Source organism: Phoxinus phoxinus, assembly GCF_949152265.1.
Source record: "Phoxinus phoxinus genome assembly, chromosome: 17".
Taxonomy (NCBI): Eukaryota; Metazoa; Chordata; class Actinopteri; order Cypriniformes; family Leuciscidae; genus Phoxinus; species Phoxinus phoxinus.
Genome location: NC_136892.1, coordinates 3,638,948 through 3,666,258, shown reverse-complemented (window position 1 = coordinate 3,666,258; position 27,311 = coordinate 3,638,948). Strand labels below are relative to the sequence as shown.

Sequence of the window (27,311 nt, the reverse complement as noted above, 5' to 3'; positions counted from 1 at the left end):
GTGATTGCTAGGCGGTTGCTAGGGTGTTCTGGGTGGTTGCTAGGCGGTTGCTAGGTGGTTGCTAGGCGGTTGCTAGGGTGTTCTGGGTGGTTGCTAGGCGGTTGCTAGGCGGTTGCTAGGGTGTTCTGGGTGGTTGCTAGGCAGTTGCTAGGGTATTCTGGGTAGTTTCTATGGTGTTACTAGGTGGTTGGTAGTTGTCACAGATGGTTACTATGGTGTTTGTAGCATTTTATTGGCATGATTTAGCACTTAGCTAATCAATATTAGCATGTAGCTATTCACTGCTAGCATGTGTAGCATGTAGCAAGTCCTGTTTGCTAGCATGAGTCAAAAGAGCCAACCCCCATCTCTATACGATGTTCTGATGCAGAGATATACGCCTTGCAAAACGGTTGCTAGGGTAATCTGTTTGGTTGCTAAGGAGTGTCTTGGCATTTGCCAATCATGAAGCTCCAAAGTCAGTGTGAATGTATAAACCAACCCCCATCTCTATACGATGTTTTGATGCAGAGATATAGGTCTTGCAAAATGGTTGCTAGGGTACTCTGTTTTGTTGCTAGGGAGTGGCTTGGCAGCTGCCAATCATGAAACTCCAAAGGCTGCTTGTCAATATGAATGATATAAACCAACTCCCACGTCTCTGTGACATTCAGAATGGAAGATATCCCTCTTTGGATTTTGGTTGCTAAGGTGCTCGACAATGGTTGCTAGGGAGGGGCTAGGATGTGTTGAGGTGATTGGGGATTGGCTGTTTGCTGCCCCGAGTCAAACGAGCCCACCCTCATGTTTCTATGACACTTATATCCTGAGATATCCCTTTGATGTCTTTCAATGGAAGTCTATGGAGCTTGTTGCTAAGGAGCTCTAAATGGTTGCTAGGGCGTGGCTTGAAAGCTTCACAATGATCCTGAGAGACTGATTGGTCGTCTGAGTAAAATGAGCCCGCCCCCTTGTCTCTATGACACTGTGATCCAGAGTTATGTTCAATACAAATGCGGTGACATCCTTGCTCTGAGCTATGAGTCAGTGAATTTTGGTTGCTAAGCTGCTCGACAATGGTTGCTAGGGAGGGGCTAGGACGTGTTGAGGTGATTCATGATTGGCTGTTTGCTGCCCCGAGTCAAACGAGCCCACCCTCATGTTTCTATGACTCTTCTATCCAAAGATATCCCTTTGATCTCTTTCAATGGAAGTCTATGGAACTTGTTGCTAAGGTGCTCTAAATGGTTGCTAGGGGCGTGGCCTGATAGCTTCACAATGATCATGAAAGACTGATTGGTCGTCTGAGTAAAATGAGCCCGCCCCCTTGTCTCTATGACACAGTGAACCAGAGTTATGTTCAATACAAAATCGCTTACTCTCTCTCTCTCTCTCTCCATTTCATGGGACGTCCTACACCATGTTAAGTCAATAGGAAAAGTTTGGGCCGCTCCAGACCCCCAGGGGTGCAACTTTTACCCCATTGTGAGGTATGTTCTTACAGAGCCTGCCAGCCTCTCCAAATGTGGTAAATTTCACATTTCTACGAAATCCCAACTCTGAGCTATGACTCGTCAAAGTTTGACGTAATGTTAAGTCTATGCGTTTTTTCGTCGACTTTTTCGCCCCTGGGGCGACCACCGCACCCCCGATCGCTTATAAACGTCATAGCACACCATTCCCGAATAGGCCGCACGATTTGACACCTCATTCATGGGTCTGTGACAAAAACTGCGGGAGGAGTAGCGCGTCAAAAAAGCGGCGGAATAAAAAGAAGTAAAAGAAGAATAATAAGTATGAGCAATAACAATACTGTTGCCTTGCTAAAGCAAGCACCAGTAATAAGTATGCAAGATAACACTAATGTTGCTTTGCCTATAGGCAAGCACCATTAATAAGTTTAAATAGGATTTCAGTATGTTGGCTTTCACAAGCCAACTTAATGACTGACACTGATACAGTATACAGATGTGTGTTCAGATTATAATGACTGACGCTGTCTACACTGATACAGTATACAGATGTGTGTTCAGATTATAATGACTGACGCTGTCTACACTGATACAGTATACAGATGTGTGTTCAGATTATAATGACTGACACTGATACAGTATACAGATGTGTGTTCAGATTATAATGACTGATGCTGTCTACACTGATACAGTATACAGATGTGTGTTCAGATTATAATGACTGATGCTGTCTACACTGATACAGTATACAGATGTGTGTTCAGATTATAATGACTGACACTGATACAGTATATAGATGTGTGTTCAGATTATAATGACTGACGCTGTCTACAATGATACAGTATACAGATGTGTGTTCAGATTATAATGACTGACGCTGATACAGTATACAGATGTGTGTTCAGAGTAAAATGACTGAAACTATAATCTGAACACACATCTGTATACTGTCTCAGAGTCAGTCATTATAATCTGAACACACATCTGTATACTGTATCAGAGTCAGTCATTATAATCTAAACACACATCTGTATACTGTATCAGAGTCAGTCATTATAATCTAAACACACATCTGTATACTGTATCACTGTAGACAGCGTCAGTCATTATAATCTGAACACACATCTGTATACTGTATCACTGTAGACAGTGTCAGTCATTATAATCTGAACACACATCTGTATATTGTATCAGTGTAGACAGCATCAGTCATTATAATCTGAACACACATCTGTATACTGTATCAGTGTAGACAGAGTCAGTCATTATAATCTAAACACACATCTGTATACTGTATCAGTGTATCAGTGTCAGTCATTATAATCTGAAAACACATCTGTATACTGTATCAGTGTCAGTCATTATAATCTGAACACACATCTGTATATTGTATCAGTGTAGACAGCATCAGTCATTATAATCTGAACACACATCTGTATACTGTATCAGTGTAGACAGCGTCAGTCATTATAATCTAAACACACATCTGTATACTGTATCAGTGTATCAGTGTCAGTCATTATAATCTGAACACACATCTGTATACTGTATCAGTGTCAGTCATTATAATCTGAACACACATCTGTATACTGTATCAGTGTAGACAGCGTCAGTCATTATAATCTGAATACACATCTGTATACTGTATCAGTGTAGACAGCATCAGTCATTATAATCTGAACACACATCTGTATATTGTATCAGTGTCAGTCATTATAATCTGAACACACATCTGTATACTGTATCAGTGTAGACAGCGTCAGTCATTATAATCTGAACACACATCTGTATACTGTATCAGTGTATCAGTGTCAGTCATTATAATCTGAACACACATCTGTATACTGTATCAGTGTCAGTCATTATAATCTGAACACACATCTGTATACTGTATCAGTGTAGACAAAGTCAGTCATTATAATCTGAACACACATCTGTATACTTTATCAGTGTCAGTCATTATAATCTGAACACACATCTGTATACTGTATCAGTGTATACAGCGTCAGTCATTATAATCTGAACACACATCTGTATACTGTATCAGTGTAGACAGCGTCAGTCATTATAATCTGAACACACATCTGTATACTGTATCAGTGTCAGTCATTATAATCTGAACACACATCTGTATACTGTATCAGTGTCAGTCATTATAATCTGAACACACATCTGTATATTGTATCAGTGTCAGTCATTATAATCTGAACACACATCTGTATACTTTATCAGTGTCAGTCATTATGATCTGAACACACATCTGTATACTTTATCAGAGTCAGTCATTATAATCTGAACACACATCTGTATACTTTATCAGAGTCAGTCATTATAATCTGAACACACATCTGTATACGGTATCATTGTAGACAGCGTCAGTCATTATAATCTGAACGCACATCTGTATACTGTATCAGTGTAGACAGCGTCAGTCATTATAATCTGAACACACATCTGTATACTTTATCAGTGTCAGTCATTATAATCTGAACACACATCTGTATACTGTATCAGTGTCAGTCATTATAATCTGAACACACATCTGTATACTGTATCATTGTAGACAGCATCAGTCATTATAATCTGAACACACATCTGTATACTGTATCAGTGTAGACAGCGTCAGTCATTATAATCTGAACACTCATCTGCATACTGTATCAGTGTAGACAGCGTCAGTCATTATAATCTGAACACACATCTGTATACTGTATCAGTGTCAGTCATTATAATATGAACACACATCTGTATACTGTATCAGTGTAGACAGCGTCAGTCATTATAATCTGAACACACATCTGTATACTGTATCAGTGTATCAGCGTCAGTCATTATAATCTGAACACACATCTGTATACTGTATCACTGTAGACAGCGTCAATCATTATAATCTGAACACACATCTGTATACTGTATCACTGTAGATAGCATCAGTCATTATAATCTGAACACACATCTGTATACTGTATCACTGTAGACAGCGTCAGTCATTATAATCTGAACACACATCTGTATACTGTATCACTGTAGACAGCATCAGTCATTATAATCTGAACACACATCTGTATACTGTATCACTGTAGACAGCGTCAGTCATTATAATCTGAACACACATCTGTATACTGTATCACTGTAGACAGCGTCAGTCATTATAATCTGAACACACATCTGTATACTGTATCAGTGTAGACAGCATCAGTCATTATAATCTGAACACACATCTGTATACTGTATCAGTGTAGACAGCGTCAGTCATTATAATCTGAACACACATCTGTATACTGTATCAGTGTAGACAGCGTCAGTCATTATAATCTGAACACACATCTGTATACTGTATCATTGTAGACAGCGTCAGTCATTATAATCTGAACACACATCTGTATACTGTATCATTGTAGACAGCGTCAGTCATTATAATCTGAACACACATCTGTATACTGTATCACTGTAGACAGTGTCAGTCATTATAATCTGAACACACATCTGTATACTGTATCAGTGTAGACAAAGTCAGTCATTATAATCTGAACACACATCTGTATACTTTATCAGTGTCAGTCATTATAATCTGAACACACATCTGTATACTGTATCAGTGTATACAGCGTCAGTCATTATAATCTGAACACACATCTGTATATTGTATCAGTGTCAGTCATTATAATATGAACACACATCTGTATACTGTATCAGTGTATCAGCATCAGTCATTATAATCTGAACACACATCTGTATACTGTATCAGTGAATCAGCGTCAGTCATTATAATCTGAACACACATCTGTATACTGTATCAGTGTATACAGCGTCAGTCATTATAATCTGAACACACATCTGTATACTGTATCAGTGTAGACAGCATCAGTCTTTATAATATGAACACACATCTGTATACTGTATCAGTGTAGACAGCGTCAGTCATTATAATCTGAACACACATCTGTATACTGTATCAGTGAATCAGCGTCAGTCATTATAATCTGAACACACATCTGTATACTGTATCAGTGTATACAGCGTCAGTCATTATAATCTGAACACACATCTGTATACTGTATCAGTGTAGACAGCGTCAGTCATTATAATCTGAACACACATCTGTATACTGTATCAGTGAATCAGCGTCAGTCATTATAATATGAACACACATCTGTATACTGTATCAGTGTAGACAGCGTCAGTCATTATAATCTGAACACACATCTGTATACTGTATCAGTGTAGACAGCATCAGTCATTATAATCTGAACACACATCTGTATACTGTATCAGTGTAGACAGCGTCAGTCATTATAATCTGAACACACATCTGTATACTGTATCAGTGTAGACAGCGTCAGTCATTATAATCTGAACACACATCTGTATACTGTATCATTGTAGACAGCGTCAGTCATTATAATCTGAACACACATCTGTATACTGTATCAGTGTATACAGCGTCAGTCATTATAATCTGAACACACATCTGTATACTGTATCACTGTAGACAGTGTCAGTCATTATAATCTGAACACACATCTGTATACTGTATCAGTGTAGACAAAGTCAGTCATTATAATCTGAACACACATCTGTATACTTTATCAGTGTCAGTCATTATAATCTGAACACACATCTGTATACTGTATCAGTGTATACAGCGTCAGTCATTATAATCTGAACACACATCTGTATACTGTATCAGTGTAGACAGCGTCAGTCATTATAATCTGAACACACATCTGTATACTGTATCAGTGTCAGTCATTATAATCTGAACACACATCTGTATACTCAGGGGTGCACATAACTGGTACGCAGGTACGCATGCGCGACAAAAATCAGGAATGCGTAATGCCACTTGTGTTACTACGCGCCTTTGCGTACTGTCGCCAAAATGCAACCTAGGCAGTGTTAATTAAATTTTTTCACAGATGAAAACGAGACGATAACTAAATAAAAACCTTGTTTTAAATGACGACCACTATGATGAATAAAAACTAGACGGAAATGTAAGGGAGGGACGATTGGGGAAGTGATCCAGTCAGAACTGATTTGCGTTTGTGGAAGATGCGCATTGCGCACATTTGAATTGTAACGTGCTGATCTACCGAGTCGGCATGCGCTTCATGCATGTCTCAAATCGTTAAAAAATGTAAACGTCTGGGAGAAAGAGAAGAGCAGACATATGGATAGATCTGAATAAGAGTGACGACGCGAAAGACAGCTTTATTCGGTATGTTTTTCTGTGCGAACACACACACACACACACACACACACACGACCCGAAGCGTGCAGCCCCGCACATAGACAGCGCGCTGCGCGCAAGGATTGAATCGAGCTCTCTTTCGCGTCTGAATGGACAAATACACACAACATTATGTCTAAATGTCCGTTTTGGAGAGTATTCACGTAAACACAGTCGGTTATGTGTTTACAGAACGTACCGTGCATCAGTGCAATTGGATCTGCACACTCTTAAAGTGACAGTGCGTAATAAACCTAATGCCTTCTGTACACTTAATATTGATCAAACAACAAAATAAAAAGAGAAAATTCACTGCTCTTTAATATCTTTAATAAGGATTAATTATATTTAATTTATACAAATAAATATATCTGAACAATCAAATAACACTTCAAATAATTTCTTTCCAAAGGTATTTTCTATCATTTTAGGTCGTTCTTTTCACGCTGATGTCAATTTAAGTGTTCCTTTATTTATTTTTTTATAAGTTTGGTTTTAGTTAGTTATTTTATGCTATAAAAACGGAAATGTGACGTCATGATTGACAGCGGTGGCCACGCTACATATGGGGCGAGTACCAAACACCATCTCCTGGTCCTCATCTGAGTAACTCACTGAAAAAGTTATGTGCACCCCTGTGTATACTGTATCAGTGTCAGTCATTATAATCTGAACACACATCTGTATATTGTATCAGTGTCAGTCATTATAATCTGAACACACATCTGTATACTTTATCAGTGTCAGTCATTATGATCTGAACACACATCTGTATACTTTATCAGAGTCAGTCATTATAATCTGAACACACATCTGTATACTTTATCAGAGTCAGTCATTATAATCTGAACACACATCTGTATACGGTATCATTGTAGACAGCGTCAGTCATTATAATCTGAACGCACATCTGTATACTGTATCAGTGTAGACAGCGTCAGTCATTATAATCTGAACACACATCTGTATACTTTATCAGTGTCAGTCATTATAATCTGAACACACATCTGTATACTGTATCAGTGTCAGTCATTATAATCTGAACACACATCTGTATACTGTATCATTGTAGACAGCATCAGTCATTATAATCTGAACACACATCTGTATACTGTATCAGTGTAGACAGCGTCAGTCATTATAATCTGAACACACATCTGTATACTGTATCAGTGTCAGTCATTATAATATGAACACACATCTGTATACTGTATCAGTGTAGACAGCGTCAGTCATTATAATCTGAACACACATCTGTATACTGTATCAGTGTATCAGCGTCAGTCATTATAATCTGAACACACATCTGTATACTGTATCACTGTAGACAGCGTCAGTCATTATAATCTGAACACACATCTGTATACTGTATCACTGTAGACAGCATCAGTCATTATAATCTGAACACACATCTGTATACTGTATCACTGTAGACAGCGTCAGTCATTATAATCTGAACACACATCTGTATACTGTATCAGTGTAGACAGCATCAGTCATTATAATCTGAACACACATCTGTATACTGTATCACTGTAGACAGCGTCAGTCATTATAATCTGAACACACATCTGTATACTGTATCACTGTAGACAGCGTCAGTCATTATAATCTGAACACACATCTGTATACTGTATCAGTGTAGACAGCATCAGTCATTATAATCTGAACACACATCTGTATACTGTATCAGTGTAGACAGCGTCAGTCATTATAATCTGAACACACATCTGTATACTGTATCAGTGTAGACAGCGTCAGTCATTATAATCTGAACGCACATCTGTATACTGTATCAGTGTAGACAGCGTCAATCATTATAATCTGACCGCACATCTGTATATTGTATCAGTGTCAGTCATTATAATATGAACACACATCTGTATACTGTATCATTGTAGACAGCGTCAGTCATTATAATCTGAACACACATCTGTATACTGTATCACTGTAGACAGCGTCAGTCATTATAATCTGAACGCACATCTGTATACTGTATCAGTGTAGACAGCGTCAGTCATTATAATCTGAACGCACATCTGTATATTGTATCAGTGTCAGTCATTATAATATGAACACACATCTGTATACTGTATCATTGTAGACAGCGTCAGTCATTATAATCTGAACACACATCTGTATACTGTATCACTGTAGACAGCGTCAGTCATTATAATCTGAACGCACATCTGTATACTGTATCAGTGTAGACAGCGTCAGTCATTATAATCTGAACGCACATCTGTATATTGTATCAGTGTCAGTCATTATAATATGAACACACATCTGTATACTGTATCAGTGTAGACAGCGTCAGTCATTATAATCTGAACGCACATCTGTATATTGTATCAGTGTCAGTCATTATAATATGAACACACATCTGTATACTGTATCAGTGTATCAGCATCAGTCATTATAATCTGAACACACATCTGTATACTGTATCAGTGAATCAGCGTCAGTCATTATAATCTGAACACACATCTGTATACTGTATCAGTGTATACAGCGTCAGTCATTATAATCTGAACACACATCTGTATACTGTATCAGTGTAGACAGCATCAGTCTTTATAATATGAACACACATCTGTATACTGTATCAGTGTAGACAGCGTCAGTCATTATAATCTGAACACACATCTGTATACTGTATCAGTGAATCAGCGTCAGTCATTATAATCTGAACACACATCTGTATACTGTATCAGTGTATACAGCGTCAGTCATTATAATCTGAACACACATCTGTATACTGTATCAGTGTAGACAGCGTCAGTCATTATAATCTGAACACACATCTGTATACTGTATCAGTGAATCAGCGTCAGTCATTATAATATGAACACACATCTGTATACTGTATCAGTGTAGACAGCGTCAGTCATTATAATCTGAACACACATCTGTATACTGTATCAGTGTAGACAGCATCAGTCATTATAATCTGAACACACATCTGTATACTGTATCAGTGTAGACAGCGTCAGTCATTATAATATGAACACACATCTGTATACTGTATCAGTGTAGACAGCGTCAGTCATTATAATCTGAACACACATCTGTATACTGTATCAGTGAATCAGCGTCAGTCATTATAATCTGAACACACATCTGTATACTGTATCAGTGTATACAGCGTCAGTCATTATAATCTGAACACACATCTGTATACTGTATCACTGTAGACAGCGTCAGTCATTATAATCTGAACACACATCTGTATACTGTATCACTGTAGACAGCGTCAGTCATTATAATCTGAACGCACATCTGTATACTGTATCAGTGTAGACAGCGTCAGTCATTATAATCTGAACGCACATCTGTATATTGTATCAGTGTCAGTCATTATAATATGAACACACATCTGTATACTGTATCAGTGTAGACAGCGTCAGTCATTATAATCTGAACGCACATCTGTATATTGTATCAGTGTCAGTCATTATAATATGAACACACATCTGTATACTGTATCAGTGTATAAGCATCAGTCATTATAATCTGAACACACATCTGTATACTGTATCAGTGTAGACAGCGTCAGTCATTATAATCTGAACACACATCTGTATACTGTATCATTGTAGACAGCGTCAGTCATTATAATCTGAACACACATCTGTATACTGTATCAGTGAATCAGCGTCAGTCATTATAATCTGAACACACACCTGTATACTGTATCAGTGTATACAGCGTCAGTCATTATAATCTGAACACACATCTGTATACTGTATCAGTGTAGACAGCATCAGTCATTATAATATGAACACACATCTGTATACTGTATCAGTGTAGACAGCGTCAGTCATTATAATCTGAACACACATCTGTATATTGTATCAGTGTCAGTCATTATAATCTGAACACACATCTGTATACTGTATCAGTGAATCAGCGTCAGTCATTATAATCTGAACACACATCTGTATACTGTATCAGTGTATACAGCGTCAGTCATTATAATCTGAACACACATCTGTATACTGTATCAGTGTAGACAGCATCAGTCATTATAATATGAACACACATCTGTATACTGTATCAGTGTAGACAGCATCAGTCATTATAATCTGAACACACATCTGTATATTGTATCAGTGTCAGTCATTATAATCTGAACACACATCTGTATACTGTATCAGTGAATCAGCGTCAGTCATTATAATCTGAACACACATCTGTATACTGTATCAGTGTATACAGCGTCAGTCATTATAATCTGAACACACATCTGTATACTGTATCAGTGAATCAGCGTCAGTCATTATAATCTGAACACACATCTGTATACTGTATCAGTGTATACAGCGTCAGTCATTATAATATGAACACACATCTGTATACTGTATCAGTGTAGACAGCATCAGTCATTATAATCTGAACACACATCTGTATATTGTATCAGTGTCAGTCATTATAATCTGAACACACATCTGTATACTGTATCAGTGAATCAGCGTCAGTCATTATAATCTGAACACACATCTGTATACTGTATCAGTGTATACAGCGTCAGTCATTATAATCTGAACACACATCTGTATACTGTATCAGTGTAGACAGCATCAGTCATTATAATATGAACACACATCTGTATAATGTATCAGTGTAGACAGCGTCAGTCATTATAATCTGAACACACATCTGTATACTGTATCAGTGTAGACAGCATCAGTCATTATAATCTGAACACACATCTGTATACTGTATCAGTGTAGACAGCGTCAGTCATTATAATATGAACACACATCTGTATACTGTATCAGTGTAGACAGCGTCAGTCATTATAATCTGAACACACATCTGTATACTGTATCAGTGTATACAGCGTCAGTCATTATAATCTGAACACACATCTGTATACTGTATCAGTGTAGACAGCATCAGTCATTATAATCTGAACACACATCTGTATACTGTATCAGTGTAGACAGCGTCAGTCATTATAATATGAACACACATCTGTATACTGTATCAGTGTAGACAGCGTCAGTCATTATAATCTGAACACACATCTGTATACTGTATCAGTGAATCAGCGTCAGTCATTATAATCTGAACACACATCTGTATACTGTATCAGTGTATACAGCGTCAGTCATTATAATCTGAACACACATCTGTATACTGTATCAGTGTATACAGCGTCAGTCATTATAATCTGAACACACATCTGTATACTGTATCAGTGAATCAGCGTCAGTCATTATAATCTGAACACACATCTGTATATTGTATCAGTGTCAGTCATTATAATATGAACACACATCTGTATACTGTATCAGTGTATCAGCATCAGTCATTATAATCTGAACACACATCTGTATACTGTATCAGTGTAGACAGCGTCAGTCATTATAATCTGAACACACATCTGTATACTGTATCATTGTAGACAGCGTCAGTCATTATAATCTGAACACACATCTGTATACTGTATCAGTGAATCAGCGTCAGTCATTATAATCTGAACACACATCTGTATACTGTATCAGTGTATACAGCGTCAGTCATTATAATCTGAACACACATCTGTATACTGTATCAGTGTAGACAGCGTCAGTCATTATAATCTGAACACACATCTGTATATTGTATCAGTGTCAGTCATTATAATCTGAACACACATCTGTATACTGTATCAGTGAATCAGCGTCAGTCATTATAATCTGAACACACATCTGTATACTGTATCAGTGTATACAGCGTCAGTCATTATAATCTGAACACACATCTGTATACTGTATCAGTGTAGACAGCATCAGTCATTATAATATGAACACACATCTGTATACTGTATCAGTGTAGACAGCGTCAGTCATTATAATCTGAACACACATCTGTATACTGTATCAGTGTAGACAGCATCAGTCATTATAATCTGAACACACATCTGTATATTGTATCAGTGTCAGTCATTATAATCTGAACACACATCTGTATATTGTATCAGTGTCAGTCATTATAATCTGAACACACATCTGTATATTGTATCAGTGTCAGTCATTATAATCTGAACACACATCTGTATACTGTATCAGTGAATCAGCGTCAGTCATTATAATCTGAACACACATCTGTATACTGTATCAGTGTATACAGCGTCAGTCATTATAATCTGAACACACATCTGTATACTGTATCAGTGAATCAGCGTCAGTCATTATAATCTGAACACACATCTGTATACTGTATCAGTGTATACAGCGTCAGTCATTATAATATGAACACACATCTGTATACTGTATCAGTGTAGACAGCATCAGTCATTATAATCTGAACACACATCTGTATATTGTATCAGTGTCAGTCATTATAATCTGAACACACATCTGTATACTGTATCAGTGTATCAGCGTCAGTCATTATAATCTGAACACACATCTGTATACTGTATCAGTGTATACAGCGTCAGTCATTATAATCTGAACACACATCTGTATACTGTATCAGTGTATCAGCGTCAGTCATTATAATCTGAACACACATCTGTATACTGTATCAGTGTATACAGCGTCAGTCATTATAATCTGAACACACATCTGTATACTGTATCAGTGTAGACAGCATCAGTCATTATAATATGAACACACATCTGTATAATGTATCAGTGTAGACAGCGTCAGTCATTATAATCTGAACACACATCTGTATACTGTATCAGTGTAGACAGCGTCAGTCATTATAATCTGAACACACATCTGTATACTGTATCAGTGTAGACAGCGTCAGTCATTATAATCTGAACACACATCTGTATACTGTATCAGTGTAGACAGCGTCAGTCATTATAATATGAACACACATCTGTATACTGTATCAGTGTAGACAGCGTCAGTCATTATAATCTGAACACACATCTGTATACTGTATCAGTGTAGACAGCATCAGTCATTATAATCTGAACACACATCTGTATACTGTATCAGTGTAGACAGCGTCAGTCATTATAATATGAACACACATCTGTATACTGTATCAGTGTAGACAGCGTCAGTCATTATAATCTGAACACACATCTGTATACTGTATCAGTGTATACAGCGTCAGTCATTATAATCTGAACACACATCTGTATACTGTATCAGTGTAGACAGCATCAGTCATTATAATCTGAACACACATCTGTATACTGTATCAGTGTAGACAGCGTCAGTCATTATAATATGAACACACATCTGTATACTGTATCAGTGTAGACAGCGTCAGTCATTATAATCTGAACACACATCTGTATACTGTATCAGTGAATCAGCGTCAGTCATTATAATCTGAACACACATCTGTATACTGTATCAGTGTATACAGCGTCAGTCATTATAATCTGAACACACATCTGTATACTGTATCAGTGTATACAGCGTCAGTCATTATAATCTGAACACACATCTGTATACTGTATCAGTGTAGACAGCATCAGTCATTATAATATGAACACACATCTGTATAATGTATCAGTGTAGACAGCGTCAGTCATTATAATCTGAACACACATCTGTATACTGTATCAGTGTAGACAGCGTCAGTCATTATAATCTGAACACACATCTGTATACTGTATCAGTGTAGACAGCGTCAGTCATTATAATCTGAACACACATCTGTATACTGTATCAGTGTAGACAGCGTCAGTCATTATAATATGAACACACATCTGTATACTCTATCAGTGTAGACAGCGTCAGTCATTATAATCTGAACACACATCTGTATACTGTATCAGTGTAGACAGCATCAGTCATTATAATCTGAACACACATCTGTATACTGTATCAGTGTAGACAGCGTCAGTCATTATAATATGAACACACATCTGTATACTGTATCAGTGTAGACAGCGTCAGTCATTATAATCTGAACACACATCTGTATACTGTATCAGTGTATACAGCGTCAGTCATTATAATCTGAACACACATCTGTATACTGTATCAGTGTAGACAGCATCAGTCATTATAATCTGAACACACATCTGTATACTGTATCAGTGTAGACAGCGTCAGTCATTATAATATGAACACACATCTGTATACTGTATCAGTGTAGACAGCGTCAGTCATTATAATCTGAACACACATCTGTATACTGTATCAGTGAATCAGCGTCAGTCATTATAATCTGAACACACATCTGTATACTGTATCAGTGTATACAGCGTCAGTCATTATAATCTGAACACACATCTGTATACTGTATCAGTGTATACAGCGTCAGTCATTATAATCTGAACACACATCTGTATACTGTATCAGTGTAGACAGCATCAGTCATTATAATCTGAACACACATCTGTATACTGTATCAGTGTAGACAGCGTCAGTCATTATAATCTGAACACACATCTGTATACTGTATCATTGTAGACAGCGTCAGTCATTATAATCTGAACACACATCTGTATACTGTATCAGTGTATACAGCGTCAGTCATTATAATCTGAACACACATCTGTATACTGTATCAGTGTATACAGCGTCAGTCATTATAATATGAACACACATCTGTATACTGTATCAGTGTATACAGCGTCAGTCATTATAATATGAACACACATCTGTATACTGTATCAGTGTAGACAGCGTCAGTCATTATAATCTGAACACAATACTGAAGTGAATGAACGACAGTGGGCGGAGCCTATGGTGTGATGATTTATAATGATTGGTCGATGTCTTGCTCTGGAGGCGGGCATATGTAAATGTATTTGCCCATGTGACGTCAGATCCCGCAATAACAACACGAGCTGTTTTTGGAGCTTGATTAAATAAATGCTTTGTTTATAAGGAAGAGGATGTTTTAAGATCTGAAACTAGGAGCATGACCTTGTTATGTCAAAAGATCAAGGCAAATTTTATTTCTCATGTCATGACCCTTTAAAAGTGTCCCAGAGTTAAGTGTATTAAAGCAAAATAAAATGCATACCTCAGCTATTATTTCTCCATTTTCTGCGTGGACCTGTGCAATTCCTCCATGTTCTCCAAGAAAGGTGAAGATCTCATAAAGCTGTTCAAATATAAATAGAAAAATCATATTAGATAATAAATAGTGAGGTTTTAACAAGAAAACATGTTATGTTACAATGTGTTCAAGTGGTGATTTTAATATTCTTAATCTTCGATGGCATAAAACGGTGATTTGTTAGTTCAGGTGAACCATACAAAACTAAAGTCTGCGTGACTAAAGTCTAAAAATCAAGCCATTTTCAGTTAATAGAAGAAGAATATTCGTAGAGCTTATTATTTATTTAATAACTTTAATAAAATTATTTAATTTAATATGTGTACCAACCAATATATAAATAAACATTAATAAACAGCAACATTCTCTAACATAAAATGAGGGGACATTTGAGAGAAATGACTGTATTGAACTGATTCATTCAAACACACAGCACAAAAAATGGCTCCACAAACACTATTTCAGACTTTTTATTATTTTTACAGACTTAAGACATTTGAGTGCTTTGTAAGTATCTGCAGGTTCCCTGTTTAATATGACTGACCATCATCACGTTATACCATCGAAAATCATTTTTAAGGGTCAGATCAGAAAGAAATAACTCCCAACAACTGATCAGACGAACAGAACGTGTTTATCCACCATGCTCTCCGCTGTTCTCCGGCTTACCTCACTGTTGCTCATCTGGTAGAGGTCTTTATAAGCCATATACACCTGGAAGGAGTTCACTCCTATATGGACAGAACGAAAAAATCAGCAAACCACAACATCAAACAGCGTTCACTATTAATTTTCACTTTCATAATGTTATGCGACTCTAATTCTCTAAGTGGGGTGAGGATTGTATCCATCATGAATTGATTGGATGGTAATAATACCAGAATGGACATTAAACGATAAGTATAAACTGATGCATCAAGCCCAGACCAGGGACGTGAAGAATTTGTAATTTTTTTAATAGATATTGTTATAGACGACATTCTTCCACAAATATTTAACTTAAAAGAAAATATTATTTCAAATAAAAGAAATAAAAGATCACTCATTAATATTGATTTAATAAGTCTTTTGTAACAAACACTAAATGCTGTACTGTATTAAAAGCACAGTGCTTCATTAGTTGTCCCATGATATAACCGATTCTGCACTCATTTGTTGGTTATACAGTAATGAAGCAGAAACAGAAATAGCTCAAATGACCAAGAATAGCTTCAGTCAACACAAAACACATTCCCTCTGGGATACCATACTGGCAGATGTCTTTCTAACTTCAGAAGGGATTTTTTTTTTTAGTATGCTGAACTATTTTCTGGAACAGTTGAGAAATGAATTCTTCCCAGGATGCTTGAATCCCTTATTCAAGGACGTAACAGTAAAAGATCTCTCACCTTTCTCCTTAATGAGGCTCTCGACCTCTAGTTTGGTGCTGTCGCTCCAGTGTGTGATGTCCACATGCAGAGAGTAGTCACAGCATGTCTTCTCATCTGCCCATTCACGCCAGCGCTCGAACGCTTCCACCAAACTAGCGCCAGGCTCCGGGATCACATGATCCACTGCAGGCGACACATGAGAGAGGGACACTGTCATTTAGATGACCACACACAAACACACCTAGGCTGCGTCCGAAATCACATACTCATTTCACACATTAATCACATAGGTACTCATTTTGAGTAAGTAATTACAAAAAAAAAGTATGTTCTGTGTAGTATGAATGTAATCCGAATGTACTATAATATTTGCCATGTTGTTCCTGTCACGTGACCTGCCAGCATCAGTTACATCGCTTCACTGCCATTCATAAATCCTCTCCCGTGGCCTCCTGGGATATGCACACTTCAGAATCTCACTGGAAGTAGTACTGTAGGTAATCTGGGTCATTTTTGCCTACTCTTTTATGAGTACTGTGAATTCAGACATACTTCTTTTGTCACATAATGTTTTTCGTGAACTATATAATAGGGAAGTACCGTATTTTCGTAAAAAAGTCACACTTTTTTTAATAGTTTGGCTGGTCCTGCGACTTATAGTCAGGTGCGACTTATATATCAAAATTAATTCAGACTGACTGAGATGAACCAAGAGAAAACATTACCGTCTACAGCCGCGAGAGGGCGTTCTAGTTAGTGGAGTTGTTCAGAAGCGACACCAAGGAAGAACTCAATGTATTCAGTGTTGAGGAATGAGATCGGGAGCTTGGTGAACTTGCTGACCGGTGTTGGACTCGCTGGCTAATGTTAATTTAGCCTATTCAGCCTCCCAGGTATATGTTCTTTATGCTATTGTGGAGCTGAATAACTGTTAATGTGTTACGCTAACACACCGGACACCTTCAGCCTGTTGTTCTGTGTGCTGTTGTGGAGCTGAATAACTTGCCTTTCCAGATAAGGGGCTCTATCTTGCACCCAGCGCAATTGACTTTGAACACCGACGCATGTATCATTCCTATTTTGCACCCGCGCACAGCGGACTTTTCCCTCCACAGACGCACGTCTGTAAATTAAGGAATGAACTTGCGCTCGCGGGGGCGGTTCGACGAAAAGAGGAGCGTGTTCCGGCGCAAAAGTTCCCTGCTGCTATTTTCCAGTTTTAGAAAGCAATTCCGCCACTGACCAGGAAAAACCTAGTCTAAAGACAGTGGCGCGTTGCGCGTTAGTGATATGCTATTTTAAGGGTGCGTGCTTGGCCATAATGTAGCGTGTGAACAACGCGTATACACTTTGATTCTCTAATATAAACAGACGCAGCAGTTTTCATTTTTGCAAATCATACATTATTACAAGGAAAAATATTAACACACGAGGGAAATCATTGATTGTGTCCTTGAAGATGTAACCGAAGCTAATTTGTGTGGTTTCTCCCATCATCCCCAATGTCACTTCTCTGTGTTTTACGGTCCTGACGAGAATGTCGGTCTCCTCGGCTGTGAACCGCTCCTGGCGTGCGCTGGCAAATCCGCTGTTATAATAGCGATCCGCCATGGAACAAGCGCGCCGGCTCTTAAAGGGAATGTGAGAGGACGCTCTGATTGGTTTATTTCACGTACATTGGTAATGTAGAGCTTCAGACCAACACATTTTAGATTTGCGTCTAAATCCGAGATCCGCCCACAAAGTTACTTGCGTTTCGCGTTTGATACTTGCGTTTCAGATCGTTAAAATAGGGCCCTAAATGTCTGTTCTTGGTCTTGGATTTTGTGAAATAAATTTAGAAATAAATGCAACTTATAGTCCAGTGCGACTTATATATGTTTTTTTCCTCTTCATGACGCATTTTCTGGCTGATGCGACTTATAGTCCGGAAAATGCATATGTGATTTCAGGTGCAGCCCTATATTTTTAAAAGCACACACCTTTATTTTTGCTAAATCGTTTACTGAAATATGTGCTACTGTCAAAATCTACTCAGATTATGTATACCAACAAAAACCTTGTGGATTGTTCACAGGATAGTTAACAGTTTCCACGCTTCCTCTTTTTTACCTGGTCATGGCATGAGTTGAGAGTCCACAGCTTCATATTTTCAGACCAGGAACATATGTCAAACGCAGCTGCGAGTGTGTGACCAACACATGCACTAGCATTAGGTTATTTTAGCCTCTTATTGGCATTGTTGCATTGCAAACTGTGTTAATGCGCCATTTAAAACTGGATGCAAGTATGCATAAACTGTTCCTGGCCGTAGTCTTCAAATTCTCTGTAAAATGACACTGGATTCGGTCAGCATTAGAGGAGGGCTTCTTGTGGTCTTCTAGTGCAGACCACAAATATACTATTACTGTGCTCATAAATGCAACACACAGCTAATCTCACTCACATTAAAGCAAACCTCTAAAGCACACAGTGTTTTCACTACTTCTTCATTGTCTCTATATTATCTACATGTGTAATCTACTAAACATTTCCTCTGGGAACAAAGGGATACGTGCAGCTGGTCTTTAACTCGAAAATGAATCACTGCTAATGTTCCCTGGTAAACGCAGGGTTTATTATACAATAAGCCGCTCTTATATACCAGCTGTTGTCACTTTTTCTTCTGCGGTGGTCAGAAAGAGGAAAGAGCTGCTGTCTTTCCACAGAAGTCGAGTTTCACTGTGGGCCGCGTACAAGAGCTTTGTGTGGTCTGCCGGAAGGCTACTATTGTTGTCAATGTTTATTATTAACACACACACACACACACACACACACACACACACACACACACACACACCCACACCCACACACATACTTTCCCATGTCTGTGAAGCATTGAGCTTCTAAAGCTATTAATGCACTTTACTGGGTCCATTAACAGGGGTCGTATTTGAATGTGCATAACAATTTCTTAACTTAATTGAATTTCTTAATAAAAGCATCCTACTGCATTTGAACGCCACATGTTAGGTATACCTAAAAATGATATGGAGTTCTGGTTAAAGGGATACTTCAGGATTTAGCATTAAGCTTTGTATCAGTAGAAAACCTGTAGTATTTTCAAATTACCGTGCTTCCCTCGCTCATGTCCCCCTGAGACGAGTGATTTATGTATTTTTGGTCTGGAAAAAATCCTCAGATGATGCAACAATCGTCATTTTGCGTCATCTGAGGATTTTTTGGCCAGAGGCGAGAGTCTACAGCCAGTAGGAGGCGCTAGATCCGCATGTTTTCAACCCGCCCATAGAGAGGGGGATCTCACTCACAGAATGTACAAATAGTGTCAGCCATCTTTTATTTGGAAGCTAAGCTAACAGGCTCTTGTTCTGTGGAGAAAGCTGAGTAGTAGCGGTTACCATCCTCTTTTTCCCGGACATGTCCAGCCGTCGAGATCGCCCAAAATGTTCTGGATTCGGCTTTTGCTTTCTGCAGTCGCATTCATCGTTTACATGCACACCTTTTGTTTCAATCTCACTGAATTCATTCCAATTGGAGAATCTGAACGTAGTGTTTACATGAACGCTAAACAAGTGATGGGTTAATGTGAGTTTTAACATTGCTAAGAAAATTCCCGCTCCTCCGTGAGAGATACGAGACCGGTGCGTCTCACAGGTGCCGCTCATCAGTAATCACGCCACCGGCCTCGCGCCGTTCTCCCGCGGCCGTCAGACTCGTCCTGCTCGCCACAGTGAACATGAGGAATGGCGACTGCAGAACGCAAAAGCCGAATCCTGGACATTTTGGGAGATATCAAAATCCCGGGCAGACTCACGGAGACTCACTTGTAGCCTAGCCTTGTTGTTTAACTGCGCTCTTACCGGTGGGCGTGGCTTGGGAGTGGCCTCGTAGGGCAGCGAAGCAAGTGCATTCTGGGAGTTGTTGGGCCCTATCTTGCACCCAGCGCAATTGACTTTGAACACCGACGCATGTATCATTCCTATTTTGCACCCGCGCACAGCGGACTTTTCCCGCCACAGACACACGTCGGTAAATTAGGAAATTAACTTGCGCTCGCGGGGGCGGTCCAGCGCAAAGAGGAGGCGTGTTCCGGCGCAAAACTTCCATGGTGCTATTTTCCAGTTTTAGAAAGCAATTGCGCCATTGACCAGGAAAAAAACAGTCTAAAGACAGTGGCGCATTGCGCGTTAGTGATATGGTATTTTAAGGGCGCGTGCTTGGCCATAATGTTAACGCGCATCCACTTTGATTCTCTAATATAAACAGATGCAGCAGTTTTCATTTTTGCAAATCATACATTATTACAAGGAAAAATATTAACACACGAGGGAAATCATTGTTGTGTCCGTGAAGATGTGAAAAAGATCTATCTAGATAAAAATAAAAAAAAATAAAAAATCTAGATTAGGCTACACATTTACTACCCAAATTATACGCCTGTTTAACCGAAGCTAATTAGGGTGGGTTTCTCCCATCATCCCCAATGTCACTTCTCTGTGTTTTACGGCCCTGACGAGAACGTCGGTCTCCTCGGCTGTGAACCGCTCCTGGCGTGCGCTGGCAAATCCGCCGTTATTATAGCAATCCACCATGGAACAAGCGCGCCGGCTCTTAAAGGGAATGTGAGAGGACGCTCTGATTGGTTTATTTCACGTTACGCCCAAACCACACCTATGAATAATGAAGCTACTTCAGACCAACCCATTTTAGATTTGCGTCGGGCGCAAGAGTCGTTTTTCCCGCCGGGAAAATAGCAAAAGTGCCGGGAACCGCCCCACAAAGTTACTTGCGCTTTGCGCTTTGACACTTGCGTTTCAGATCGTTAAAATAGGGCCCGTTGTCTTTCATCCCCATAAGCCAAAAATTAATTTTCTGGCTTTTCTCAGTCTAGAAGGCTCCAAATTCAAAAAATATTTTCACATTTCTACTACATAAATGACCCATTTTAAATACACATTCATCTTTCCAGAGGTGAAGTATCCCTTTAACACTTTATTTTAAGGTGTCGTTGTTACAGTGTACTTATATATTTATGTACTGAGTGATAATAATTAGCTACATGCACTTACTGTAGGGTTAGGGTAGGATTAGGATTTGGTTGAGGGTTAGTTTCGTGTAATTATGCATAATTTACTGTTATTAATATGGTAAGTACATGTTTAACAGATCTTACCGATCATGGTGGTTCCTCCAGCGAGAGCAGCCTTGGTGCCCTGGCTGAAGTCGTCCACGGTTGTCGTACCCCTGAAGGGCATCTGTAAGTGGGTGTGGATGTCAATCCCTCCAGGAATCACCATCTTCCCATTGGCCTCAACGGTCTTCACCCCTCCTGGTACTATCAAGTTGTCACCAATTTGCCTTAAAGTAGACAGAACATGGTCATTTAGCTCAACTTTTTCATTACAGTATGAATTATGTTATTGGATCGATGAAGGGATGACCATTTCTGAGTATGACTAATGCTTAGTGTTGAATAACTCATCTCAGATCATAAAACAAAATAGGTCGAATTCTTGAAAAAAAAAAATGTGGGAAAAAATGTATTGATTAATATAATATGATATCATTTAAAATACTATGAATCTTTGGTCTGCTAAATCAAATTAATTGTGGTAGGAAACCATTTTGTTGTCATGTGAAGTGACCCCTGTGTGTGTGTGTGTGTGTGTGTGTGTGTGTGTGTGTGTGTGTGTGTGTGTGTGTGTGTGTGTGTGTGTGTGTGTGTGTGTGTGTGTGTGTGTGTGTGTGTGTGTGCTTACTTGATGACTCCATCCTCCATATAGATGTCTGCATAGAAGGACTGGTCATCGTTCACAATACGACCACCTTTAATCAGAAGCCTCTCGCTCTGAGGAAACATAAAACACACAGAGTAAGAGAATGAGGATCAGTGTTGGGGAAAGTTACTTTGAAAAGTAATTGCTACTATATTTCATTACTCCCAAAAAAAGCAACAAATTGTGTCTTTTGCATTACTTTTTCTCATCAAGGCTGGGCTTGCTTATTGATATTTTAATTACAAAAATATATATATTTTTGTCAAATTTAAAGGCCTTTTCACACCAAAAGAGGGCACCGCTCAAACAAGCCTTTCAGCTATGCTGCCGTTCTGGATTGAAGAAGAATAGGACGCAAGAGAAAAAACATTCAACACTCTTGTTACGTCCCAATCCGCCTACTTATATTACGCCCTAAAAGTACGTACTCTTTTTGTGCGGAAAAAGTACATACTTTTGAGTGAGTATGCAAGCTTCGGAACATACTATCATGTCATAATAGGGGTGTGCGATATTACGATTTTTGATCGTGGACGATTAAAATGTGTCCACGATCTGCTTTTGAAGAAATAGTAGGATCGTCCATTTGATCAGTTTGCATTTCTGGCGCCTCCGTCTCAACATACTGTACAGCGCGACGTATATCCACATGAAATGCAGAGGAACGGGACACTGTAGTTCATACAAATTAATTATTTGCATGTGCTTTAAAGACTTGCCGGTTAAACATGTCATTCGCTGCTGATGCGCTGTTCTAACGGGCGCTTTTCTGAGCGCAATACACCCGACGCGCACATGCACTAAAAGCTTGTCTAACAGCGTCTGATTACTGGGCTAAGTTATCTTTCGAGTCTTATTGCGCTAATACTGTCAAATACACACAAGGTTTACATAAACAAAGTTGGTTATGTCTAAAGTGAAAGAACAGTAGAAAAAATGAAGAAAAAATCTGCTTGTCAAATGCGTGTAGACTCGTTGCACGCAGATCTTAAAGTGACAGTAGCCCTAATAGTAAACATGCTGCCGCTTGTCCTTAAAGGGACAGTTACCCAAAAATAAAAATGATGTCATTATTTACTCACTTACTCTAATGTTGTTCCAAACCTGTATTAATTTATTTCTTGTGCTGAACACAAAAGAAGATATTTTGAGGAGTGTGGCTAACCGGGCGGCTGCTGGTCCCCATTGATTACCATAGTAGGAAAAAACTATTATGGAAGTCTCTGGGGTACATCAACTGTTTGGTTATCCACATTCCTCCAAATAACTTTTCAACAGAAGAGGGAGACTTATTTGGGTTTAAAGCGGCTTGAGAGAACTTAAATTTTTGGGAGAACTATCCCTGTTAATAAAACAACAAAATACAAAGAGCATCTCACTCACTCTTGACTGAGAACTTTAATTGCAGCTTTAATAAGAATCAATGTAAAATTAATACAGTGAAGTCGATGTGTTTTATTTTCATATTTGTTCATTTAATTACTTTCTTCAATGCTGTTAAATACACCTGTAGCTGAAAAAATAAAGCACTGTTTATTTAATTTGTATAGGCCTATTAAGTTGTGTATGTGTATCTTTGTTCTTAATTTTTAATAACAAAGACAATGACAAATATTTTTTTATCTTCGCCACTTTGGCCTAAATGTCTGCCATTCTTTTTTATTTTATATTTTGTTACCTAAGGCTTTGTTTTTAAAATAGGGACATTAGTTTGGCTGTAATGCTCAGTCACTTGCCAAATAGTAAAACCTACATGAAAAGGAATCGTGATAAAATCTTGAATCGTGATTTTCCTGAAAAAAATCGTGATATGATATTTTTGCCATATCGCCCACCCCTATGTCATAAAACGCTTTTTCGCTTAGTTTCACGCATCCTGTCACCATAAACTGGCCTGTCAATCATCTTGTCACAGTTAACATCCTCCACATTCAATTTAATAAAATTTCCTGCCGTATCGGAGAGAAAAATACCGTATTTTCCGTTTTTGTTTTCATAGTTTGGCTGGTCCTGCAACTTATAGTCAGGTGCGACTTATATATCAAAATGAATTCATACTGACTGAGATGAACCAAGAGAAAACATTACCGTCTACAGCCGCGAGAGGGCGCTCTAGTTAGTGGAGTTGTTCAGAAGTGACACCGAGGAAGAACTCAATGGATTCAGTGTTGAGGAGTGAGATCGGGAGCTTGGTGAACTTGCTGACCGGTAACTTGTTGGACTCGCTGGCTAATTTGTTAATTTAGCCTATTCAGCCTCCCAGGTATATGTTCTTTATTCTTTATGTATGTTGTTCTGTGTGCTGTTGTGTCGCTGAATAACCTTTCCAGATTAAATGTCCGTTCTTGGTCTTGGATTTTGTGAAATAAATTTCTAAATATGTGACTTATAGTCCAGTGCGACTTATATATGTTTTTTTCCTCTTCATGACGCATTTTTTGACTGATGCGACTTATAGTCCGGAGCGACTTACAGTCCGGAAAATACGGTAGTAATGTGTTACGTTTTGCGTGCGTGTTGATGTGCCAGTCGTTGGTCTAGACGTATCTTTTATAAAAGTTCACATTGTTGTTGCAGATTAAATATAACACCGTAGGAGTTAAAACACACTCGGAGTGGGAGGGGCTAGAGAGTAATATTCAGTTGGTCGTCATATACAATTTCACCGCTAGATGGGAATAATTCCTACACAGTGTAGCTTTAACACTCTCACTCATTGGGTATGCCAATGAGGTCCATGTAATAAAATAAAATGCACATGAAGAATCAAAGACATATTGCATGAAAAAATCAATCTAGTACGAACCCTGAGAGCAACTTTAAATCATAAATTATTGAGCTCATATGGATCAGTGTATTGGTCTGAATCATGAATCACAGCATTAGTGCTGTGTCAGAGTCTCTGCTGGATGAAGAGAACTGACGTTTACATTTTGAATGAACAGAGAAGGCCTTAAAGTCCCCCTGTGGTGAAATCCAGTTTTTAATGTTGTTTTAATGTCTATGTGGTGTTTTTAATCTGCTTTAAGACAAACCATGTGTAAGTTCATAAGTCGACAGCATTGCTGAGTATTTTCTGCTTAAAACTGCAGTGAACCAAAGACAGTCTCAAAAACACGGTTTGAAATCGCTGGTGTTTCTGACGTCACAAACTACCTTGTAACCAATCAGATCAACGTGTGATCATCAACCAGGCGGGGCTCATTTGCATATTCATAGAACCTAACCGCGTATACTATATGAGGCAAGGGTGTCGAGTTACATTCAAGCTATTTTAAGCATGAAGAAGCATTATTGAGGAAAAAACATTTAAATATGTAATTTTGGTGAGTTTTAAGGGATACAAATATTGACTAAAGAGGGACTTGAGAACTTTTCAAAATTGATTTCTTCCATAGCTTGTTTTTTTCAAGCAAATTTAAAGTCCTTAAACCCTGCTATATATAATTTAGTCACATCTTGAGGTTTTCTGGGTGCTGTGTTGTTCATAGCTCCATCCATCACTTCAGCTTAGGGTCAAAATCACCAGAGTGACATTTTTCCGAGTAATCAGTTCATAAACAGGATGTCACTGCTGTCACTTCAGTGCTCAAAAAACAACGTACGCTTGAACAGGGAACAGTCTGGTCATTATTTTGACAAAGACAACTTGACAGGAACTATTTTGTGTCCAGAAACCATGACAGAGAACCAACAAGAATTTTGAAAGCTCTACAAATCATGTTTAAGGGTCACTGCTCAGTGGCCCTGTTTACAGCTGGTATTAAGATGCGTTTTGGTCGATCAAATCACAAGTAGACGAGGGAGACACATTCCCGTTTACACCTGGTGTTTTAATCCGTCTCTTTTGTCCACTTTCAACCTGATTTCTTTAAAGTGAGGGTCTATGGTAGCCTGGCTAACGCCAGACCCAATTCTCGTTGAGACTTGGGTCTGGGAACCACATGTACATTTTCTCATATTTGAGGCGTGGTTTACGAATGCCTGGCGCAGTTTATTGGGTGCTAAGAATGTCTATCAAAAGCGCCTGTACGTAGCTCATAGCCAATCGTTTCCATTATACCAGATGACGTATGTAGAGCGACAGAAATTAGACAAGAAAGAAGACGATGGGTAAGATATTTTTGTGTAAACAATGACGTTCAGCGACTATTGCCGTTTGTGCAAGATAAACATGAGGGTCAAAGGTATAAATGGATATAAACAAACTGCTTAGTTGTGTCGCATAGATGTCGTCATCGTCTTGCTGCTCCCTCCCCGTTCTGTGATTGGTTCCCTAGATGAGGCGAAAATCTGGTCCATGGTATCCAGACTGCCTTTCAGCGTGAATAAAATCGCGCTGCGCAAAGGCAGTATGGGGAAACCCAGGCTAGGTCTATGGGCGGATAGATGTATGGACTTTTTCAGATCTTTCGATCTAATGGACAAAATAAGCTCACGCAATTTACATATGAACACTAAAGAAACACACGGAGAGCATCAGCTTCAGTTCCTGCTCTGAAGCCAC

At 38.5% G+C, this 27,311-nt stretch overlaps 1 protein-coding gene across 2 annotated transcripts in view; it reads right to left on the bottom strand.

Annotated features, from left to right (window-relative positions):
• Positions 1-27,311, bottom strand: part of dpysl3 (dihydropyrimidinase like 3) — an 82,487-nt gene that overhangs the window by 39,147 nt on the left and 16,029 nt on the right. For both annotated transcript variants that reach the window (XM_079585093.1, XM_079585094.1), the window contains exons 2-6: positions 22,787-22,875; positions 22,201-22,385; positions 17,046-17,210; positions 16,327-16,388; positions 15,622-15,702 (exon numbers count right to left, since the gene is read on the bottom strand). In XM_079585093.1, coding sequence (XP_079441219.1) covers positions 15,622-15,702; positions 16,327-16,388; positions 17,046-17,210; positions 22,201-22,385; positions 22,787-22,875 — 582 coding nt within the window. The remainder of the gene's footprint in view (positions 1-15,621; positions 15,703-16,326; positions 16,389-17,045; positions 17,211-22,200; positions 22,386-22,786; positions 22,876-27,311) is intronic.